Source organism: Staurois parvus, unplaced genomic scaffold, assembly GCF_062004578.1.
Source record: "Staurois parvus isolate SC_StPar_1 unplaced genomic scaffold, SC_StPar_1.0 ptg000068l, whole genome shotgun sequence".
Classification (NCBI taxonomy): Eukaryota; Metazoa; Chordata; class Amphibia; order Anura; family Ranidae; genus Staurois; species Staurois parvus.
The window spans coordinates 1,403,964-1,427,690 of record NW_028317864.1 but is presented as its reverse complement, the minus strand read 5'-3'; the positions used below and the strand labels follow the sequence as shown (position 1 = coordinate 1,427,690).

The window sequence follows — 23,727 nt, the reverse complement described above, 5'->3', positions numbered from 1 at the left end:
GGGTAATGCTGGTGGTGAAGAGGGATGATGATAAAGGAGGTGGACGGTGAAGATGGTGGTGATGGGGATAGATAGTGACATGGATGGGCGATGCTGGAGATGAAAGGTGTTGAAAGTAGTAATGGTGGTGGATGGTAATCACTGTGATGGATCAGGAGTTATACTGGTGGTCGCCCATTGGTAGGAGTGAAGGGTTATACTGGTGGTGATGGTGATAATGGTGGTTGCCCATTGGTGGGGGTGGAGGATTATATTGGTGGTGATGGTGATAGTGGTGGTCGGCCATTGGTGGGAGTGGAGGGATATACGGATGGTGATAGTGGTGGTTGTCCATTGTTGGGGGTGGAAGGTTATAGTGGTGGTCGCCTATTGGTGGAGTTGGAGGAATTATACTGGTGGTGATGGTGATAGTGGTGGTCACCCATTGGTGGGGGTGGAGGGTTATACTGGAGGTGATGGTGGTGGTCGCCCATTGGTGGGAGTGGAAGGATATAGTGGTGGTGCCCATTGGTAGGGGTGGAGGATTATAGTGGTGGTAATGGTGGTGGTCGCCCATTGGTGGGGGTGGAGGGTTCTACTGGTGGTGGTGGAAGGTTAAACTGGTGGTGATGGTGGTGGTCGCCAATTGGTGGGGCCAGAGGGTTTAGTGATGGTGGTGGTCACCCACTGGTGGAGGCGGAGGGTTTAGTGGTGGTAATCAGCCATTGGTGGGGTGAAGGGCTATAGGGGTGGTGATGGTGGTTGTCACCCATTGGTGGGGGTGGAGGGTTATAGTGGTGGTGGTGATCGCCCATTGGCGGGGGGGAAGGGTTTAGTGGTGGTGGTCGGCCATTGGTGGGGGTGGAGGGCTATAGTGGTGGTGATGGTGGTCGCCCATTGGTAGGGGTAGAGGGTTATAGTGGTGATGGTCGCCCATTGGTGGGGGTGAAGGGTTATAGTGGCTGTGATGGTGGTGGTCGCCCATTGGCAGGGGCGGAGGGTGTAGTGGTGGTGATGGTGGTGGTTGCCCATTGAAAGTGGCAGAGGGTTATAGTGGTGGTGATCGCCCATTGGTGGGGGTGGAGGGTTATAGTGGTGGTGGTCACCCAATGTTGGGGGTGGAGGGTTATAATGGTGCTGGTGGTCGCCCATTGATGGGGGTGGAGCGTTATAGTGGTGATGGCGGTGGTTAACCATTGGGGGGTGAAGGGCTATAGTGGTATTGCCCATTGGTGGGGGTGGAGGGTTATAGTGGTGATAGTCGCCCATTGGTGAGGGTGGAGGACTATAGTGGTGGTGATGTTGGTGGCCCCCCATTGGTGGGGGCAGAGGGTTATAGTATTGGTGATTGCCCATTGGTGGGGGTGAAGGGTTATAGTGGTGGTGATGGTAGCCCATTGGTGGGGGCAGAGGGCTATAGTGGTGGTCGCCCATTGGTGGGGGTGGAGGATTATAGTGGTGGTGATGGTTGCCCACTGGTGGGGGTGGAGGGCTATAGTGGTGGTGGTCGCCCATTGGTGGGGGTGGAGGGCTATAGTGGTGGTGATGGTTGCCCATTGGTGGGATTGGAGGGCTATAGTGGTGGTGATGGTGGTGGTCGCCCATTGGTGGGGGTGGAGGGTTATACTGGTGATGGTGGTAGCCCATTGGTGGGGGTGGAGGGCTATAGTGGTGTCGCTTTTTGCTGGAGGGCTATAGTGGTGGTGATGGTGGTGGTCGCCCATTGGTGGGGGTGGAGGGTTATACTGGTAGTGGTGGTAGCCCATTGGTGGGGGTGAAGGGTTATAGTGGTGGTGATGGTCGCCCATTGGTGGGGGTGGATGGCTATAGTGGTGGTGATGGTTGCCTATTGGTGGGGGTGGAGGGTTATAGTGGTGGTAGCCCATTGGTGGGAGTGGAGGGCTATAGTGGTGGTGGTAGCCCATTGGTGGGGGTGGAGGGCTATAGTGATGGTGGTGGTCGTCTACTGGGAGTGGAGGATTATAGTGGTGGTGATGGTGGTAGTCGCCTACTGGTGGAGGTGGAGGGCTATAGTGGTGGTGATCGCCTACTGGTGGGGGTGGAGAGCTATATTGGTGGTGATCGCCCATTGGTGGGGGTGGAGGGCTATAGTGGTGATGGTCGCCCATTGGTGGGGGTGGAGCGTTATACTGGTGATGGTGGCGGTAGCCCATAGGTGGGGGTGGAGGGCTATAGTGGTGGTGATGGTGGTGGTCGCTCATTGGTGAGGGTGGAGGGCTATAGTGGTGGTGATGGTGGTGGTCGCCCATTGGTGGGGGTGGAGGGTTATACTGGTGATGGTGGTGGTAGCCCATTGGTGGGGGGTGGAGGGCTATAGTGGTGGTGGTAGCCCATTGGTGGGGGTCCCATTGGTGGGAGTGGAGGGCTATAGTGATGGTGGTGGTCGCCCATTGGTGGGGGTGGAGGATTATAGTGGTGGTGATGGTGGTGGTCGCCTACTGGTGGGGGGCTATAGTGGTGGTGATCACCCATTGGTGGGGGTGGAGGGCTATAGGGGTGGTGGTCGCCCATTTGTGGGAGTGGAGCGTTATACTGGTGATGGTGGTGGAAGCCCATAGGTGGGGGTGGAGGACTATAGTGGTGGTGATCGCTCATTGGTGGGGGTGGAGGACTATAGTGGTGGTGATGGTCGCCCATTGGTGGGGGTGGAGGGTTATATTGGTGATGGTGGTGGTAGCTCATTGGTGGGGGTGGAGGGCTATAGTGATGGTGATGGTCACCCATTGATGGGGGTGGAAGGCTATAGTGGTGGTGATGCTGGTGGTCGCCCATTGGTGGGGGTGGAGGGTTATACTGGTGCTGATGCTGGTGGTCACCCATTGGTGGGAGTGGAGAGTTATACTGGTGGTCGCCCATTGGTGGGGGTGAAGTGCTATAGTGGTGGTGATGGTCGCCCATTGGTGGGGGTGAATGGCTATAGTGGTGGTGATGGTCGCTCATTGGTGGGGATGGAGGGCTATAGTGGTGGTGATGGTGGTGGTCGCCCATGGGTGGGGGTGGAGTGCTATAGTGGTGGTGGTGATGGTCGCCCATGGGTGGGGGCAGGGGAGGACTGACCATTTGGAAACTCGGGCACTGTCCGAAGGCCCGGGGTCAGTAGGGGGCCCCATGAGATGCCCCTGGTACCTTTTTCATAGGCTTTTTTGAGTTTGGGCAAGGACACAGGGGCCCCATGATCCCCTATTGCCCGGGGGCCCCATGAGTTGTCAGTCCACCCCTGGGTGGGGGTGGAGTGCTATAGTGGTGGTGGTGATGATGGTGGTCGCCCATTGGTGGGGTTGGGGGGTTATACTGGTGATGGTGGTGGTAGCCCATTGGTGGGGGTGGAGGGCTATAGTGGTGGTGGGAGTCCTATTGGTGGGGGTCCCATTGGTGGGGGTGGAGGGCTATAGTGGTGGTGATGCTGGTGGTCGCCCATTGGTGGAGGTGGAGGGTTATACTTGTGGTGATGCTGGTGGTCGCCCATTGGTGGGGGTGGATGGCTATAGTGGTGGTGATGGTCGCTCATTGGTGGGGATGGAGGGCTATAGTGGTGGTGATGGTGGTGGTCGCCCATGGGTGGGGGTGGAGTGCTATAGTGGTGGTGGTGATGGTCGCCCATGGGTGGGGGCAGGGGAGGACTGACCATTTGGAAACTCGGGCACTGTCCGAAGGCCCGGGGTCAGTAGGGGGCCCCATGAGATGCCCCTGGTACCTTTTTCATAGGCTTTTTTGAGTTTGGGCAAGGACACAGGGGCCCCACGATCCCCTATTGCCCGGGGGCCCCATGAGTTGTCAGTCCACCCCTGGGTGGGGGTGGAGTGCTATAGTGGTGGTGGTGATGATGGTGGTCGCCCATTGGTGGAGGTGGAGGTGGTGGTGGGAGTCCTATTGGTGGGGGTCCCATTGGTGGGGGTGGAGGGCTATAGTGGTGGTGATGCTGGTGGTCGCCCATTGGTGGAGGTGGAGGGTTATACTTGTGGTGATGCTGGTGGTCGCCCATTGGTGGGGGTGGATGGCTATAGTGGTGGTGATGGTCGCTCATTGGTGGGGATGGAGGGCTATAGTGGTGGTGATGGTGGTGGTCGCCCATTGGTGGAGGTGGAGGGTTATACTTGTGGTGATGCTGGTGGTCGCCCATTGGTGGGGGTGGATGGCTATAGTGGTGGTGATGGTCGCTCATTGGTGGGGATGGAGGGCTATAGTGGTGGTGATGGTGGTGGTGGCCCATTGGTGGGGTTGGAGGGTTATACTGGTGGTGGTAGCCCATTGGTGGAGGTGGAGGGCTATAGTGGTGGTGGGGTCCTATTGGTGGGGGTCCCATTGGTGGGGGTGGAGGGCTATAGTGGTGCTGGGGGTCCCATTGGTGGGGGTGGAGGGCTATAGTGATGGTGGTGGTCGCCCATTGGTGGGGGTGGAGGTGTAGCTTAGGATCGGGATCGCTCCGGAGGAGGCGGCTCAGGCAGGAGGAGACACCGGGCAGCAGTGAGGGGGAGGCGGTACAGACACCACAGCGATCCGGGCAGGGAGATCGGAGAGGAGCCGCAGGATGAACACATCTCAGGCGAAGGATTACCTGTCGGAGCGGCACATCCCCCGGCTGTTCGAGGTGTGTGTGCCCGCAGTGTGCGGTGTGTGCCTGGTGTCTGTACACGGTGTCGGTGTCGCTGTGATGTGGTCGGTGTTGTGATGTCCCATGTTTTGCTGATGCAGATGTATGCGGAGTTCACTCTATGTTCCTCTATGATGTCTTCTCTTCTGTCTCCACCTATGGAGATGTAATGCTGGTAATTAGTTGTTGGCTGCAGCTCTAGGGGCTCAGTGGTTTCCATTGCAGTGTAAGGCATGCTTTTTACTTGCATTTAGTGAAAAAATGTCTGATTACAAAAGTTAAAACGATGCAATTCCTACAGGAGACATTTTAGCCCTGACATAGCCATCACTTGTATCATAAACCTGGTAACTTTGAGGGAAACCTTCTCTGAGACTACTACAGGGTCCTCTATGCCTGAGCTGAAAATACTCAATTACTGGCTTCTGGCGTTCCAGTCACTGCACAAGTGTGCAGCAAGTGAAGTCAGAACTCCTGCTCTGCATACTTTGGGGCAGAAAATAAAAACAATAAAAAGGATGACTTTCCATTGATGTTCACCAAGCAACAGTAGCTGAGAGATGAAGCTTTAAGGACTAGCGTAGACCAGCCTTTTTCAGCCATGGTTCCATGGAATCCTAGGGTTCAAATAGAAGTTGCTAGGAATTCCTTGAACAATGAGTAATTTTTGTTTCTCTAATACTGACACCAAAGATAGTTTTAGCTCTTTGAAAGGGGGTATTCTTCTTAATGACCACCAATGTAAGCAGCATTCTTACCACTGACCACCAAAGGAAGTCATGTTCTTTCCACTGACCACCACTTAGAGGAACATTCTTACCACTAACCACCAGCTGAAGGAGTTATTTTCCCTTTGACCACCACTTGAGGGAACATTCTTCCTACTGACAACCAATTGAAGGATCATTCTTCACACCAACCACCAATAAAGAAAGAAGTATTCTTCCCACTGAACACATTCTGAACTATTCTTTCCACTGACTACCTAATGAAGAAGCATTCTTCCCAATGATCACCCTTTGAAGAAGCATACTTCCCACTGACTACCACTGGAAGAAGCATACTTCCCACTGATTACAATTGGAAGAAGCATACTTCCCACTGACTACCATTGGAAGAAGCATACTTCCCACTGACTACCATTGGAAGAAGCATACTTCCCACTGACTACCATTGGAAGAAGCATACTTCCCACTGACTACCATTGGAAGAAGCATACTTCCCACTGACTACCATTGGAAGAAGCATACTTCCCACTGACTACCATTGGAAGAAGCATACTTCCCACTGACTACCAGTGGAAGAAGCATACTTCCCACTGACTACCAGTGGAAGAAGCATTCTTCCCACTGACTACCATTGGAAGAAGCATTTTTCCCATTGACTACCATTGGAAGAAGCACACTTCCCAATGGTCAGCAACTGAATGAGCGATCTTCCCACTAACCACCAGTTGGAGAACCATTCTTCCCACTGTCCACCAATAACAGAACTATTTTTCCCACTGACCACCAACTGAAGGAGCATTCTTCCCACACACCACCGATGGAAAAAGAACTATTCTTCCCACTGATCTCAAATGGAAGATGCACTCTTCGAACTGACCACCAATAAATTAACTATTTTTTCCAGTGACTACCTACTGAAGGAGCATTCTTCCCAAGGATCACCCTTTGAAGGAGCATTCTTCCCACTAACCACCAATGGGAGAAGCATTCTTCCCACTGGCCACCAATGACAGAAGATCTATGTTTCCCACTAGCCACCAACTGAAGGAGCATTCTTCCCACTATCCACTAATAGGAGAAGCATTCTTTCCACTGGCCACGAATGACAGATGATCTATATTTCCCACTAACCACCAAATGAAGGAACATTCTTCCCACTGACCAGAAATGGAAGAGGCATTCTTCTAACTGACCACCAATAAAAGAATTATTCTTCCCACTGACTACCTACTGAAAGAACATTCTTCCCACATCATTTGAAGGAGCATTCTTCACAATTTTTTCTTTATTAAAAGTCTTGCATTCAATAAACATAAAATAATATGCAGAATATGAAAAAACAAATGTATACATATTTACACAAAAATTAAAATAAATATAGCAAAATCTGCTGTCAGACAAAAGCAAAACTCTCAGAAATGAACATTCTTCCCAATGACTATCAAAGAAAGAAGCATACTTCTCAATGGCCACCAACTGAAAGAGCGATCTTTCTAATAACCACCAATGGGAGAAGCGTTCTTCTGTCTGACCATCAGTGGAAGAAAAACTACTCTTTCCACTGGCCACTAATTGATGGAGCATTCTTTCAACTAACCACCAATGGGGGAAGAACTATTCTTCCCACTGACTACTTATGGAGGAAGCATTCTTCCCTCTGATCTTCAGGTTAATATGCCATGAGATACAGATATAGTAATTTTTTGCCAGGGGTTCCATGAACCCTTTAAAGTTATTTCAAAGAAACCTGTTAAAAAGGTTGAGAAAGGCTGGCACAGAGAGAGTCAGAAATAAATCAAAAGTAGGATACTTTAAGGGCTCATGTACACTGCAGCTGCTAAACTGATGTTCAGGAGCTGTTGAGCGTTTTTTTTCAGCAGCCCCTGAACTCTCTCTAATGTTTTCCTATGTGTCCATGTACACTATGTCGTTTACAGTTGTTTACAAGCAGTTGAGTTTACAGTAGTTTTTTTTTAACTCACCAAAATTGCATTCAGGAGTAGATTTTACCAGCGTTTCAACGCCAAACGCTTGTAAACGTGGTTAACTACGTTTACAAGCGTTTGAATTTATTATTATTATACAGTGTTTATATGGCGCCAAAAAGTTTGCTCAGCACTGTACAATATAGTGGGGGACAGTACATGAGACAATACAGTAACAAAACAATATACGAGAGGTTCGAGGGCCCTGCTCTTTCGAGCTTACAATCTAGGAGGGAGGGGATAGTGGTACAGGAGGAAGTGGCTATGGGGGATGAAGTGGTAGGAGGAGTGGAGGAGATCGGCTGTTAGGTGAGGGTGGGTAGGCTTCCCTGAAGAGATGGGTTTTCAGGGTGCGCCTAAAGATGAGGAGGGTAGGTGACAGTCTGATGGATTGGGGTAGTGAGTTCCAGAGGATGGGGGAAGTCCTGGAGAAGTCCTTCAGTCAGGTGTGGGAGGAGGAGACCAGGGAGCTAGAAAGTAGGAGGTCTTGTGAGGAGCGAAGAGTACGGGTTGGGTGGTATTTGGGTATCAGGTCGGTGAGGTAGTTTGGGGCAGCGTTATGAATGGCTTTGTATGTCAATGTTAGTAGTTTAAATTTTATGCATTGGGCAATCGGGAGCCAGTGGAGGGAATGACAGAGGGGGGTGGCAGATGCGGAGCGGTTGGTAAGGTGGATGAGTCTGGCCGATGAGTTCAGGATAGACTGAAGCGGGGATAGTCTGTGATGAGGTAGGCCGGTGAGGAGGGAGTTGCAGTAGTCGAGTCGTGAGATAATAAGGGAGTGAATGAGTTTAGTAGTGTCTGGGGTTAGAAACGAACATATTTTGGAGATGTTGCAGAGGTGGAGCCTGCATGAGTTTGCCAACGATTGGACATGGGGTTGGAAGGACACGTTGTTTTGACAGATCCATATCCAGATGCTGTCTAGAGCCTTTTTTCTTCATCAAAAAAGCTTTTTCCATGTATTCAAATGGACCCGGTACACCAGCAGTCAGTTCCAGGTTTCAAGTGAAGGAAAAAATGGTAGAACGTGCTGCATTATGCTCATGATGGGATCCATAGTGAATATGACCAGAAAAGACAGATCATCTCAACACATACTGCTCTCCCTGCTTCTGCTCTCTATTTCTCTCAAAATGTCTGAAATAGTTAACTATTTACTATTTTTCAGTGCATTCTGGAAGATTTCCTGAGGTTATCTTTTAAAAACACTTCTAAAACGCAAATGTGCATAAGCGCGGCTAAACTGACGTTTTTTAACCTACGTTTTCTAGCAGTCAGTTTCCAGCAGTCAGAATAGTTTTCCAAACGCCCCGTGTACTTGAGCCCTAATGAGGAAATATGGCTTGCATTGAGTTGTGTTTGAGAAGAACCAGTTATGTATTTCTCTTTTCTTCCAGTCACTAAATAGAGCAAAAGGAAGGGAAGTACTGTATGTTCCAGGGAGGGAGGAGGTTAAATAAACATGCTGCAACAAACCGCAGGTTCACTTTAATCCTTAACTACAAGGTTGTATCAAAAGGTTTACAAGAAAGTACTTTGTCTACATTTACACACTATCACCTTCGAAATATTCCCATTGCACAGCAATACAGCGCTCCCAATGTTCCTGCCACTTCTGGAATGTGTCCTGGAAGTCTTCTTTTCGAAGCGTGTCAAGCACCTTCTGCTACTCTCGTAATGTTGTCAAAATGGCGACCCTTGAGCTGGATCTTCATCTTTGGGAAGAGGGCAAAGTCTGCAGGAGCCAAATCTGGCAAGTTGGATGCGTATGGAAGTGAGACATTGTTTTCGGCAAGAAATTCACATGTGAGGAGAGCTCAGTGACAGGGTGCAGGGAGGATTGCCTGGTCTGTTCCGTATGACACACCGACCATGGCAAATGGTAATGACAATTGTCCTCCGACGATCATCATGCACATGTTGCCGAATGGTTTTGACATTTTTGGTGGGGGTTAAACTTGTTGAAGGTCTTCTTGATCTCTTGTCGTCTTCCAGTGATGCTCTTCTGCTCTTGAACACGTGTGCCACTCAAAACACCTCAAATGACTCACTGCATTATCGCTGTAATCTTGCCGAATCATGTCAAATGTCTTTGTGGCAGATTTGCCCGGTTTCATGCAGAATTTCACGTTTGCCCCTTGTTCTAGATTGCCGTCTATGATGAAATAGACGTAGTAACGCATGTAGTCAGAATAGCACCAGTTGCACAGTTCCCAATGTACACAGGACCATGTCTTTTGGCACATTGACTTCTGAAGGTCAGTGCTCCCTGTGACTGCATGTAGCTTTGTGCTGCCATCTGTTGACATGTTACAAAACTAGTCTCAAAACGTTTTGATACCACTTCGTAGACATAACCGTGCTTGTATTAGAGGGGGTCAGAGGTCATCTGAAGCCTGAGAGCTGCTGTCCTGTCAACTGACTTTTGACATTACACTCTCAGAAGCTGGGAAGCAGTGTGCAAGGTCAGACATTTAACAGTGCAATCATGAACTTGTACGGGGACAGTCACTTGACAGGGCAGTCATGATGGTGTGCAAGTCAGAAAGGTGACAAGGCAGCTAGAATGAGGAGACCATTATCTAAGCCAGCCTTTCTCAACCAGGGTGCCCAGGCACCCCGGGGGGCCTTGAGGTTTCATCAGGGGTGCCTTGGCAAAATGTCTAAAAGTTGCATAAAACTTGTATAAAAGCCAGCGGGTGGAACAAGCCTGCCTTTTAGTTACACAAAGCCACAGGTTGTCATTGTGCACCATTACCACCTTCATCCTGACAACCAATGACGTCATCAGTTGATAAGGAGGATGTCAGTTGCCTGCACAGCATCCTTGTTTGACCTTCCCCTACCCCTCTGTCAGTGCTGGGGTCACATCAATGATGGAGAAAAACTGAGAAACACTGGAACACTAGTGAGCACCAGAGTGCAAAAGTGTATTTGATTTGGAAGAATTCACCTCTAATGTTGGGTGTGCTACATGTGTGGATGTTGCTGCGTTATATCAAACTATTAGAATAGTTTATCACATTTTAGAATGGGGTGCCTCAAGACTGTCCATTTTAGAGGGTGCCTCTGGACTGTCCATAATTGTAAAGGGTGCCTTACCGGAAAAAAGGTTAAGAAACCTTGATCTAAGCAACAAATAGCCGGGCCCCTGTCCTTGTTAGAGAAATGGAGTGCAACCACACAAATGTTGAACCCCCCCAAGGAAACCTGTTTCTTATCACAGGTTCACACTATAGAAACACAGTGCAGATGCGTTTCAGATGTGTTTTTTGCATGTGCGTTTTCCTTGCATTTTTGGCATGTTTTTGATGCATTCCACTGCGTTTTTTATGCATTCCAGTTCATTTTTCCTCTGTCTTTTTCTTCAATTTAAATAGGGACATGTGTGTTCCAGTGTGTTTTTGGTGCATTTCAGTGCTTTTTTACTGCGTTCCACTGCAGTTCTGTGCAGAAAAAGATGCAGCCTGTTCTACTTTTTTTTCTGCAACCGGAACGCGCTGGAACTGCAAGCACTGATGTGAACTATGGCACTGACAACCATATAACTTACTTTCTGTGCATTTTGTATGCAGAAAAAAAAGCAACTAAAACGCATGGAGTGTGAACTGACCCTAAAGGTGAACTCCAGGTAGACATAAAAAATGCCAAACAAATGTTATTATGTATTCATTTCAATAACAACTGTGTAATGAATTCGTAATGCAACTTGTGCAAGAACTAGAAATTAATTGGTAATAGCCTCCTGTATTTCCCTGTACTGCAGCACCAGACTGGGAGAAGGATGGCCATTGCATGTATATGTGTTTACAAGGAAAATGATGACAGGAGGAGGGAGCAGTGTGAACAGGGGGTGAACTTCATCTTCCTCCTGCCCAATCATAGGCTATGGGTGGGGTGGTGACCTAACGCTTTCCAGTATCAAAATCAGGTCACCAGTCTGGCATTACAATCTGAAAGGACTGTGCATATATCAGGACCGGGTGGCTAGAAGTACAAATCCTTTGGCAAGTAAGGCTAGGTTCGCACTTCTGTGTGTTGTGATTAAAGCATTTTTGCGGCTCCGTTTTGCGTTTTTGATCCGTTTCACCTTTTTTTGCCAATAGGAAAGTATGGACTTTGATGCTACTTGAGTGCCAGAGAGTGTAAAGACGCACTACATGAACAGAACTATCATTCTTTCCTATTCGCGAAAAAAAAAAAAGAAACCGCAAAACACATCAAATATGCAACACTTGCATTTTTGGTGGGGGTTCCATTAAAGTCTATTGCATAAAAAACTCAATCTGCTGTGGGAAAAAAGTCTCTGACCTTTAAAAAAAAAAAATGCAGCGGCTCTAAATGCACAGATGTGAACTTGATCCATAGGAAATCATGTTAAATGGACACCTCTGCAAACTGGAAAATGCACTGAAAAATGCTCAAGTAATGCAAATGCACAATAGGGGATTATGGGGCCCCTGTGTCCTTGCCCAAACTCAAAAAAGCCTATGAAAAAGGTACCAGGGGCATATCATGGGGCCCCCTACTGACCCCGGGCCCTTGGGCAGAGCCCGAGTTTCCAAATGGTCAGTCCTCCCCTGGCCATGTGACAGATGACAAATATAACCCCCCCCCCCGATCCTTCCTGTATTTTTAGTGCACCTGGGTGAAAATGACTCTTTTAGTAAATTCAATGAATACATGATGCCGGGACTCAAGTGAAGTGTCTGCATTGATCACAGCAGCCAAAAGGATCCCTATATTTATTTTCTAATGTGAAGGCGGAAATTGACAGTGAGCCTGGGTTCACACTGATTCGATGCGGAATTCACACCGGTTTCTGTGCAATTTCCGTACCCCGTTCATAATCGCACCCCGTTCGTGTGAACTGCTGCAGGTATTTATGTTAACAACACCCCGAAATCGGTTCGCAAAACACAGTGCGATGTACAGAATTGGATCACATGGGTGTGAATATCCATGCAATCCGATTCTACTGCGGACAAAAAAAAGGGTCCTGCACTAATTTGGTGCAGATGCGGTGCGATCTGAACCATACAAAATGTATGACTCAAATTGCCCCGCACAGAAATCGCATGTGATATGCACAGGAATGCGGTGCGGTTCCTGTGCGAATCACATGCGATGTTCCACACTGCATCAATTTGAACCCGGGCTCAGGAAGCAACAGGTTGGGACATGCATCACAAGTACATTCCCTTTCTTCTAGTTACTATTAGTTTTTGTAAAGTAGGGAATGGTTAGTACCATAAATAAAATGGTTTTATTTGCTGTCAGCGTCTCATCGGGGAAATTTCTTTTCACTTCCTGTCCCAGAAACACAGCAGGAAGTTAGAGAAGATTCTCTCTAAAGCGAAAGGAAAACCCTTCAGATATTGTTTCTACATTGGAAGATTTTTCCCTATACTTGTTATTGCAACAGCTCAGAAATCCTTTCTATACTAGAGAGAATAGTGACCAGGAACAAGAGGGTTCATCTCCCCAGACAGCAATACAGCACAACAGAGAATCTAACCCTTCCACATTCTATCTAAAAAATTAAAGCTGGACTCCGGGGAGAAAAATTAAACAACTTTTGCAGTGGGGCTCCCTCCACACTGCAAGGGTTAAATGGTCGTTTTTTGTCTGGGGGTAGCTTTAAATGTAGGTATGTTCAGCTCACCCCTACTGTGTATTGCCTCCTTTAGCATCAATGACAGCATGCAGTCTTTTGCAATAGTTGTCTATGAGGCCCTCAAATTCTTGCAAAATGGTCCCTCCAGATCATGCAGTCTTTGGTCATTTTGCATGACCGCACATTTGAGTGGTTTGATGATATTAAGGTCTGGAGATGTGATGGCCACTCCCAAGCTTCACCTTTTTCTGCTGTAACCACTGGAGGGTCAGCATGGCCTTGTGCTTAGGGTCAGTGTAATGCTGGAAGTTCAAGAACGTCCCCTGCGCATCTTTCAAGCAGAAGAATGCCAATTGTCTGTCGGTATTTTCTGATAACATGCTGCATTCATCTTGAATCCATTTTCACAAGATTCCATGTGCCTTTGAAGCTTACACCCCCCAAAACATCAGTGAGCCACCACCATTCTTCACAGTGGGGATGGTATTCTTGCCACTATAGGCCTTGTTGACCCCTCTCCAAACAGATGGTTGCAACCATAAAGCTTTATTTAGGTCTCGTCACTCTAGATTACAGTGTGCCAGAAGATGTGAGGTGTGTCAAGGTGTTGTCGGGCACAGGGGTGGACTGACAACTCATGGGGCCCCTGGGCAATAGGGGATCATGGGGCTCCTGTGTCCTTGCGCAAACTCAAAAAAGCCTATGATAAAGGTACCAGGGGCATCTCATCGGGCCCCCTACTGACCCCGGGTCTCGGGCAGTTTCCAAATGGTCCGTCCGCCCCTGGTCGAGCATATTGCTTTTGGCCTTGGTGCAGTAAAGGCTTCTTGCTGGCAACTCAACCATGCAGCTCGTGTTTGTTCAAGTATCGTCATATTGTGCTCCTTGAAACAACCACACAGTTTTTTCCAGAGCAGCCTGTAGTTATCCTGAGGTTACTGGTAGGTTTTTCTTTGCGTCCCAAACAATTCTTCTGGCTGCAATCTTTCTTGGTCTACCTGACCATGGCTTGATATCAAGAAATCCCTGAATTTTCCACTTCTTAATAAGTGATTGAACAGTACTGACCGGCATATTCAAGGCTTTGGATATCTTTTCATATCCTTTTCCTTCTTTATAAAGTTCCATTACCTTGTCATATAGGTCTGTTGACAGTTCTTTTCTGCTCCCCATGGCTCAGTATCTACCCTGCTCAGTGCATCTATGTGAGAGCTAACAAAAACATTGACTATATATACACAGACACAGATTGCAATCTAAAAAGCCACAGATGTGGGAAATTAACCTATTATTGTCATTTTAACCCGTGTGTGTCACCTTGTGCATCTGAAACCAAGGCCAAACATTCCAGGGGATGGAAACTTTTGATCATGGCTAATTGGCGGATTTCTGTTATCATTAGGATTTAAAAAAGAGCCAAAACAATTATGTGATAATAAATGGCTTCATATGATCAGTATGCTTAAATAAAGGACAGTATTTTGGCATGATCAGTTATATGTTCAATATCAATGCCAAAATGTCTCGGTTTCTGCCAGGGTATGCAAACTGTTGAGCACAACTGTAAGTAAAAACTACATTTAAATTTGTAATTTTTCCCTGGAGTCCAGCTTTAACCACTTCCCAACTGTGCTATAGCCGAAACATGGCTACAGCGAAGTTGTCCAGTTCTGGGAGGACGTGCATGGACTTCCTCCCAGAATGCACCCCCTGCACATTCTGCCCTACGGAAGCAGTTGATCACATGATTAGGTAAAAGGCCAATAATAACGGTCTTTTACCACGTGATCAGCTGTGTCCAATGACACAGTAGATCTTAAAGTAAATACAATTGCCGGTTATCGGCAGCATTTTCCTCACACTGAAAGTGCTGCCGATAACCAGCAAATGTGACAGGGGAGATCTGCACCGACAACCAGTGCCCTGATTATCAGTGCCGCTCAGCAGTGCCCAGCAATGCCACCCAGCAGTGCCACCCAACAGTACCGCCAATCAGTGCCGTCTGTCAGTGCCTCCAGTCAGTGTCGCCTAGCAGTGCCCATCATTGCTGCATATCAGTGCCTCCTCACCAATGCACATCAGTGCCGCATCATCAGTGCTGTCTATCAGTGCCCATCAGTGCTACCACAGTGAAGGAGAAAAATGACCTGTTTGCAAAATGTTATAATAGAAACAAAGAAAGCTTTTTCTTTTAAAATTTTTTGCTCTTTTTTTATTTATAGTGCAAAAAATAAAAACCCCAGTGGTGATTAAATACCACCAAAAAAAAGCTCTATTTGTGTGAAAAAAATGATAAAAATGTCATATGGGTACAGCGTTGCATGACCGCGCAATTGTCATTCCAAGTGCGATAGCACTGAAAGCTGAAATTTTGCCTGGGCAGGAAGGGGGTAAAAGTGCCGTGTAGGCAAGTGGTTAAAGCTGATCTCTATTACATACTTACATTGGTTCAGCTTGGCAGAATGTAAGTATGGATCTCTCATACCACGTGGGCCAATGGGGAAGCTGAAATTCAATGTGGTAGACTGTAGTAGTTGGCTTTGCTACAGAAATAGCCTCAATTTTCTGGGTCCTGCTGGGATTCCCTTCTGCACACTGACCACAGGGGGTCTCTTAGTCGGCCATGCCATCATTTATAGAATGCATTGAATTATTTAAATGAATATAAGGTGTCTTCTGATTGGACAATATGAAGTGTAGGGGTGGTGACATTACAAATGTCACTTCATCTGATCAGAAAATGCTTTACATTCATTGACAAAAATACAATGTGGTTGGTTCACTAAAGACAAATAGAGTGTGAACTTGCTTCAAGTGCAGTTGCTCCAGAGCTCAGTAAATGGGGGAAGAGTTGCTAACTTCCATCATCCAATCATGTGCAAGCAAAAATGCTGTTTTTTTATTTTCCTTGCATGTGATTGGGTATTCTTTGTAAATTGAAGCAACTGCACTTGCAAAGTGTACATTTTACTTACCTTTAATAAATCAACCCCAATGCATTCTACATCAGGTATGAGATATGCATACTTATATTGTGCCAAGCTGGACCAATGTAACTGCAATACAAAGCAAACCTGGTGTTCTGCCTCCAGCAGGGGAATATTTTATCCCTGTCCTGTTTAAAATTTCAAATTTGACCACTAGATGGAGCAGTAATATATTTACAGTTTTGCAGACACTAGAGACTGTTTAGATAAGACAGTGGTTCTTAACCTGGGTTCGATCGAACCCCAGGGGTTCGGTGAGTCAGTCTCGCGGGTTCGGCGGAGGTGAAGACCCACACCCGACTCATATGATTCGTGCAGTAAATATTCATTATTATGTTTTTGTTTTTGTGTGAAAATCATGTTTTAATGGTTTTGTTCTTTGTTCTTAACGGTTTTGTTCATTTTGTGCACCTATGTATAAATATATACCTAAATATATACCTATGTTTTGAATTTTAAAAATCATATTTTATTTTTCCAATTAAGAAGGGTTCGGTGAATGCGCATATGAAACTGGTGGGGTTCAGTACCTCCAACAAGGTTAAGAACCACTGAGATAAGAGTTAAAAGTGTTACTAAACTCACAACAGTAAAGCAGTCTGTATATGCAGTAAAGCATGCTTGTTATAATCACAGTAGAACCTAGGGAGTTAATCCTCCGCATTATGTAAAAAGGCTGTTTGATCCGGTCTTTCCCCTTCTACTGTCCCCAGTCCATCTGGTGACATTACATTATGACTATGCACATACTCAGTTTGGTGTGTGGTGTGTATTGCCAGAGAATTTTCTTTTGCGGGGGAGGGGGGGGACGGAGAGGTATGAGGTGCATGTGATCAGCACACGGTCAATCAGCACTGTCCAAACAGAGGGTCAGGGGTCATGCAGTCTCATAGGACAGTCAGAGGAGAATGAAAACTCATCCTACAAGATTAACCAGTGCTCAGCCAGACACTGATAGAAGTCACAATGCTGCTATATATTGCTGATGGGAAAAGGCATTTAGCAGTTTATATTTACTAAAATAATTGCATTTCCATGTTGTGTGTACTGTGGGAGACCAGATATAGTGAATGCAGGGTCCTGGGAGACCAGATATAGTGAATGCAGGGTCCTGGGCTTAGTAACACTTTAAAGTATAACTAAAGGCAAAATAAAAGTCTTTAGTTTTGGATAGATTGGAGAGGGATTAGAACGCTGGTCAGTTGTTATTGCTGTCTGTGCCCCAAATAGGGAGATTCACCGTTTGTCCTGTTTACCATTATCATTGAAAGTGAAAATAAAAGAAAATCCCAAATTTTGGGTTGTCCCCAGAAAAGTAATAGAGGGAAAATCTTCCACTGGGGACACTAGTTCTGGTGACCTGGGGGTCCCCTAGGGATTCCCTTAATTTGCAAGGTTTTTCTCTCACTTCCTCTTTTAGCTATGGGACAGGAAGTGAAGGTAAATCTCCACTATGGGACACAGATGGCAAAAATAAATTTGACAGTTATAACCTTCCCTTGCTCTATCAAATATGCCTATAGTTCTACTTTAAGAGGTAATAACATTTCCCATAATTCTGAGAAAGATGCTTCTTGGGAGCTCAGACTCCATTTTAAAGTGATTCTAAAGGCTCAAGGTTATTTCCCTTCCTGCATTGTGAGCAGCCCCCCCCCCCCAATCCTCACCTGCCCCCCCCCCCTCCAATCCAGCAATGTTCACGACAGCCTCAGTTGTATGGGGACTCTACCTCCTCATTGGCTGAAACAGAAACGGAAGCCCATTGGCTCCCGCTGCTGTCAATCACAGTCAGTAAGTCAGTGAGGAGGGGGGGCGGGGCTGAGCAGTGGCTCTTTGCCTATTATGGACACATAGAGCAGTGGCTCAGGAGTAAGCATGCAGCGGTACCGCCAGGGCAAGCGGCTTATCTCTGGGTCACTGCTTGAGAGGGAGGAGTCAGGGATCACTGATGGAGACCCTAAAAGACGTGGGTTGGGGGAGCTGTGTGCAAAACCACTGCACAGAGCAGGTAAGTATATAATGTTTGTTATTTTCTAAAGGAAAAAAAATTGAAGCTTTAGTATCACTTTAAGACCTGAGAGAGAGAAGGAACCAGTTATCAGAGCACATGCTGGACTAAGACTTGCATCCCCTAAAGGCAGCATTGCTGGTGAGAATCACTTATCTGTAGCATAACTATTCATTGTGTTTTCAGTATAATTTCATGTATTGATTGTATGTATTCCTCACCTGTTTTTTTCTTAACAGTTTCACCCACCCTGGTTTGTTAATAAAGCGGCAAGATTACATTCACCACTTGCTAACTGCGCTATATCCGAATGATGGCTACAGCGTGGTTATCCTGTTCTAGGGGGGCATCATATGAAGTCCTCCCAGGACACAGCTGATCACGTGATGATGTAAAAGGCCAATCACAGCAGCCTTTTACCACGTGATCAGCTGTGTCCAATGACAGAGCAAATCACAGAGTAAACACAGATGCCGGTTATCGCAGCACTTTCCTCTCGCTGTCACAGAGCAGATCGGCACTGATGATCAGTGCCCTGCAGTGCCGCCCAGCAGCGCCACCCATCAATGCCCCCCCAGCAGTGTCACCCATCAGTGCTGCCCAGCAGTTGCGTTCATCAGTGCCACCCAGCAGTGCTCAGCCGTGCCTCTAGTCAGTGCCGCAAGTCAGTGCCGTCAGTCAGCCCATCAGTGCCTCCTCATCAATGCCCATCAGTGTCACCTCATCAGTGATTCCCATCAGTGGAGCCTCATCAATGCATATCAGTGAAGGAGAAATATTACCTGTTTGCAAAATTTTATAATAGAAACAGAGAAAAACTTTTTTCAAAATTTTTGCTCTTTTTTTATCTATAGTGCAAAAAATAAAAACCCCAGTGGCGATTAAATTCCACCAAAAGAAAGCTATATTTGTGTGAAAAAAATTTCATATGTGTACAGTGTTGCGTGACCGTTTAATTGTCATTCAAAGTGTGATAGTGCTGAAAGCTGAAAATTGACCTGGGCACAAAGGGGGTAAAAGTGCCAGATAGGCAAGTTGTTAACGGCATCCCAGTCTTAGCCCGTAGGGTTCAATATTGAGTTGGCCCCACCCTTTGCAGCTATAACAGCTTCAACTCTTCTGGGAAGGCACTGATGTCGGATGAGAAGGCCTGGCTCGCAGTTTCCGCTCTTAATTCATCCCAAAGGTGTTCTGTGGGGTTGAGGTCAGGACTCTGCAGGCCAGTCAAGTTCCTCCACCCCAAACTCCCTCATCCATGTCTTTATGGACCTTGCTTTGTGCACTGGTGCGCAGTCATGTTGGAACAGGAAGGGGCCATCCCCAAACTGTTCCCACAAAGTTGGGAGCATGAAATTGTCCAAAATATCTTGGTATGCTGACGCCTTAAGAGTTCCCATCACTGGTACTAAGGGGCCAAGCCCAACCCCTGAAAAACAAACCCACACCATAATCCCCCCTCCACCAAACTTTACACTTGGCACAATGCAGTCAGGCAAGTAACGTTCTCCTGGCAACCACCAAATCCAGACGCGTCTATCGGATTGCCAGACAGAGAAGCGTGATTCGTCACTCAAGAGAACACATCTTCACTGCTCTAGATTCCAGTGGCGGCGTGCTTTACACCACTGCAGCTGACGCTTTGCATTGCACTTGGTGATGTAAGGCTTGGATGCAGCTGCTCGGCCATGGAAACCCATTCCATGAAGTGCTCTACACACTGTTGTTGTGCTAATCTGAAGGTCACACAAAGTTTGGAGGTCTTTAGCTATTGACTCTGCAGACAGTTGGCGACTTCTGCGCACTGTGTGCTTCAGCATGCGCTGACCCCGCTCTGTCATTTTACGTGGCCTACCACTTAGTGGCTGAGTTGCTGTTGTTCCCAGTTGCTTCCACTTTGTTATAATACCACTAACAGTTGATCGTGGAATATTTAGTAGGAAGGAAATGTCATGGATGGACTTATTGCACAGGTGACAACCTATCACGGTACACACTTGCATTCACTGAGCTCCTGAGAGCGACCCATTCTTTTACAAATATTTGTAGAAGCAGTCTGCATGCCTAGGCAGGGGCATATTTACCACAAGATAAACAAGGCATTTGCCTAGGGTGGCATTTTTCAGGGAAGAAAGAGCAGAAGAAGGGACACATAGGGCATGGGGACCAGGTAGGATCAGAGAGAGACTGTGGGCTCCTTGATGGTGTATTCAGTGCCCGACTCTTGTTCCCAGGGATGACTGGAGCTGTGTAGGTAAGAGTCTTTCTCTCTCTCTCGTCAGGGGTGGGGGTGGGGATGTGTGTTAGTTGAAGGCTCTCCCAGGTGGGGGGGGGGGGGGGGGCAGGGGTGTTGTTGGTCAATGTCAGGCTAGGGCAGCACAATACCTAAATACACCACTGTGCCTAGGTGCTTGATTTTATACACCTGTGGCCATGGAAGTGATTGGAATACCTGAATCCAATGATTTGGAGTTTCCCAATGCTTTTGGTAATATAGTGTATATATACAGTCATGGCCAAAAATATTGGTACCCCATATTTCTGTCAGATAATGCACCACTTCGCACAGAAAATGGTTGCAATTACAAGTGTTTAGGTATTCTCGTGTTTATTTCTTTTGTTTGTATTGGTATGACACAAAAAAGTGGAGAAACAAAAAGCGAAATCTGACACATTCCGCGCAAAACCCCCAAACTGGACTGGACAAAATTTTTGGTACCTTCCCAAAATTGAAAGAAATAATTGCATTCCAAGTTTGTGATGCTCCTGTAATTTGTAAACTCACCTGTATCAATGAACAGATCTTAATGTTCCCGTGTCCACTGTGCGCAACATTGTCAAGAGGTTTACAGCCCATGGCACTGTAACTAATCTCCCTGGGCAAAACAAAAAACTGGATAAAATTATTGGCACCCTCAATTTATTATTTGGTAGCACACCCCTTGGAAAAGATAACTAAAATCAATCACTTCCTGTAACCATCAATGAGTTTCTTCCACCTCTCTACTTGAATTATTGACCACTCTTCTTTCACCAGCTACTCCAGGCATCTCAGATTGGAAGGGTTCCTTTTCCCAACTTCTGTTTTGTACACAGGGGCTCTATGGGATTGAGATCTGGACTCATTGCTAGCCAGATCAGTACTCTCCAGCGCTTTGTCAGAAACCATTTCTGGATGCTTTTTGAGGTGTGCTTTGGGTCACTGTCCTGCTGTAAGACCCATGACCTCTGAAGGAGACCCAACCTTCTGACACTGGGCCCTACATTGCACCCCAGAGTTCTTTTGTAGTCTTCAGGTTTCATTATGCCATGTACACGGAAAAGACATCCAGTGCTGAAGCAGCAAAGCAACCCCAAACCATCAGTGAACCTCCACCATGTTTGACTGTAGGGACTGTATTATTTTCCTTAAAGGCCTAATTACTTTCTCTGAACACAGTAGAATGATGGGCTTTACCAAAAAGTTGTTTTTCCTCAGCAGTGGGATCCTCCTGGGTCTCCTACTATTGCGTCCCTTTTAATTCAGATGGCAATGTATAGCGCGAGCTGATAGTTGCACCCTGTGCCTGAAGGTCAGCTTGAATTTGACTAGAAGTTGACCGAGGTTCTTTATCCACCATTAGAACAATCCTTCATTGCAATCTTTGATCAAGTTTTTCTCTATTTCCCATGTCCAGGGTGATTAGTTACAGTGCCATGGGCTGTAAACTTTGTAACAATGTTGTGCACAGTGGACACAGGAACATTAAGATCTGTTAATTGTACATGTGAGTTTAATTATAAATTACAGGAGCATCACAAAATTGGAATGCAATTATTTTTTACAATTTTGAGAAGGTGCCAATAATTTTGTCCACTTTTGGGGTTTGGCGTGGAATGTCAGATTTGGCTTTGGTTTCTCCACTTTTTTGTGTCATACCAATACAAAACAAAAGAAATAAACATGAGAATGTCTAAACCTTTGTAATGGTAAGAATTTTCTGGGCAAAGTGGTGCATTATCTGACAGAAATGCAGGGGTGCCAATATTTTTGGTCATGACTGTATATGTAAAGCGCTGCATAAATTGACAGCGCTATATAAGTACCTGTAATAATAATAATAATAATGTCGAGCTACACACAGGGAAACATTTAGCAAGGACAGAACACCCGGAGTTCAGCTTTAAAGAATGATTGGCTTTACACTCCCTTTAATATAGAAATGGTTGGTTGTCACAAGAAGGTTGACGTGACACTGGAAGGCTGGAAGGAAATGATGGCTTTACAGAATCTCTGTACTCGGATTGGCTGTTGATAAATTGAACCTGTCGTTTAATAAAGTAAACAGTCATTTTTATCTCCCTGAGTCATTGCTGATTAATGGCCGTGGGTCTAAACGTACAACAGCGATCGGAGGAGTCTAAGCCGCCATCACGCATTTCTCATCCTTTGGAACACGTGAAATGTAGCAGTTGAGAGGACAGATCAGTGCACACACAGATGATCAGACACATTTGTTTTTGTGCTGGTTGATCAGCAGTGTCTTCTGGAAGGCTCGTTGTCACATAACACAGATAGGAGTCATATCCTCCTCCGTTGTGCTGCGGGCTTTTGTATTTTGTAGTTAAAAAAAACCAATAGGCTGATAATACAAATCAATGCCTTGGAACTACAGATCATGGGACTCCACAGCAAAATGACAGGACCCCCCCCACCGGCAACCTTTCTACTGTCATTGATCTTAATGTAAAGTGTGTCTACTGTATATCAGGGGGAGGTAGCTGGAGAGATGTCAGCACAGTCATTACATTACAAGAGACTAAAGCTGTGGACAGATGTTCTCAAAGAAGAGGCAACAATCCATGGAATTAGCTTTTTACATGAATTTTCCAGCTAAGCATAATGCCCTCAATAGCTCGCCAGATATTAAATCCTAGGTCCTCCCAATCCTCCCATTGCTACAGCAAGCAATTACAAAAAAAAAAAAAAAAAAAAAAAAGGAGTATAGTAGTCAATAAAAAGATTAAAAAAAACAAGAGAAGCAATAATAACTTCCTGACTGCCCTACAGCAAATGTACAGCTACAGCGCGACTGTTCTGTGCAAAATCATATATATATATGTGTGTGTGTGTGTGATTTTGCACCTTTCTGGTGTAGGGGGTGCGCATGTGCCCCTTCTGCTGTGATTATTCGCAGCAAAAGGCAATTAATGGATGCCAGCCAATGGATGAGCGCCGGCACCCGTTGATCGTTGAGGAGAGTGACAGGACACAGCTCTGCCGATGTAAACAAAGCAGAGCTCTGTCCTGTCAGCGGCGATCTGCTGGATTTTCATTCCCTGCAAAGCAGAGGGCAAGTGGATAATAACCATGATTGTACATAATTATTCTGTAACCCCCCATTTAAACTGGGGGGGGGGTTGCAGAACTACAAACAGCTGCCAGACACTCTGGGATTTTTACAGAAGAAGATTGTGTTAGGTATACAGGGTTAATTTCAGTGCTGGCCTGAATGACCAGACAATCTACATTACTAAGACAGCCATACACAGTTCCGTTTACCTTGCTGTGCCCTGAACGAAATCAAATTATTTGATTCGCTAACAGCATGGATGGAGGAATCTCCACTGATGGCTATTATATTCTGGCAGCCATGGCACCCAAACATTGGTTAAAACTAATAGGGTGCAGTACTGTTAGGCTGATTATCTTCAACACCAGTGCTTCTCAACCTTTTTTCAGTCCAGGCACCCTTTAAAATTATGGGTAGTCCCGAGGCACCCTTTAAAATTATGGACGGTCTTGAGGCATCCCATTCTAAACTGGGGTGC

At 46.4% G+C, this 23,727-nt stretch overlaps 1 protein-coding gene across 1 annotated transcript in view; it reads left to right on the top strand.

Moving 5' to 3' along the window:
* The first annotated feature begins 4,513 nt into the window (after positions 1-4,513).
* The window catches only part of AK1 (adenylate kinase 1), a 143,913-nt gene continuing 124,699 nt past the window's right edge, over positions 4,514-23,727 (top strand). The window contains exon 1 of the mRNA XM_089669005.1: positions 4,514-4,588. Coding sequence (XP_089525131.1) covers positions 4,529-4,588 — 60 coding nt within the window. The 5' untranslated portion in view covers positions 4,514-4,528. The remainder of the gene's footprint in view (positions 4,589-23,727) is intronic.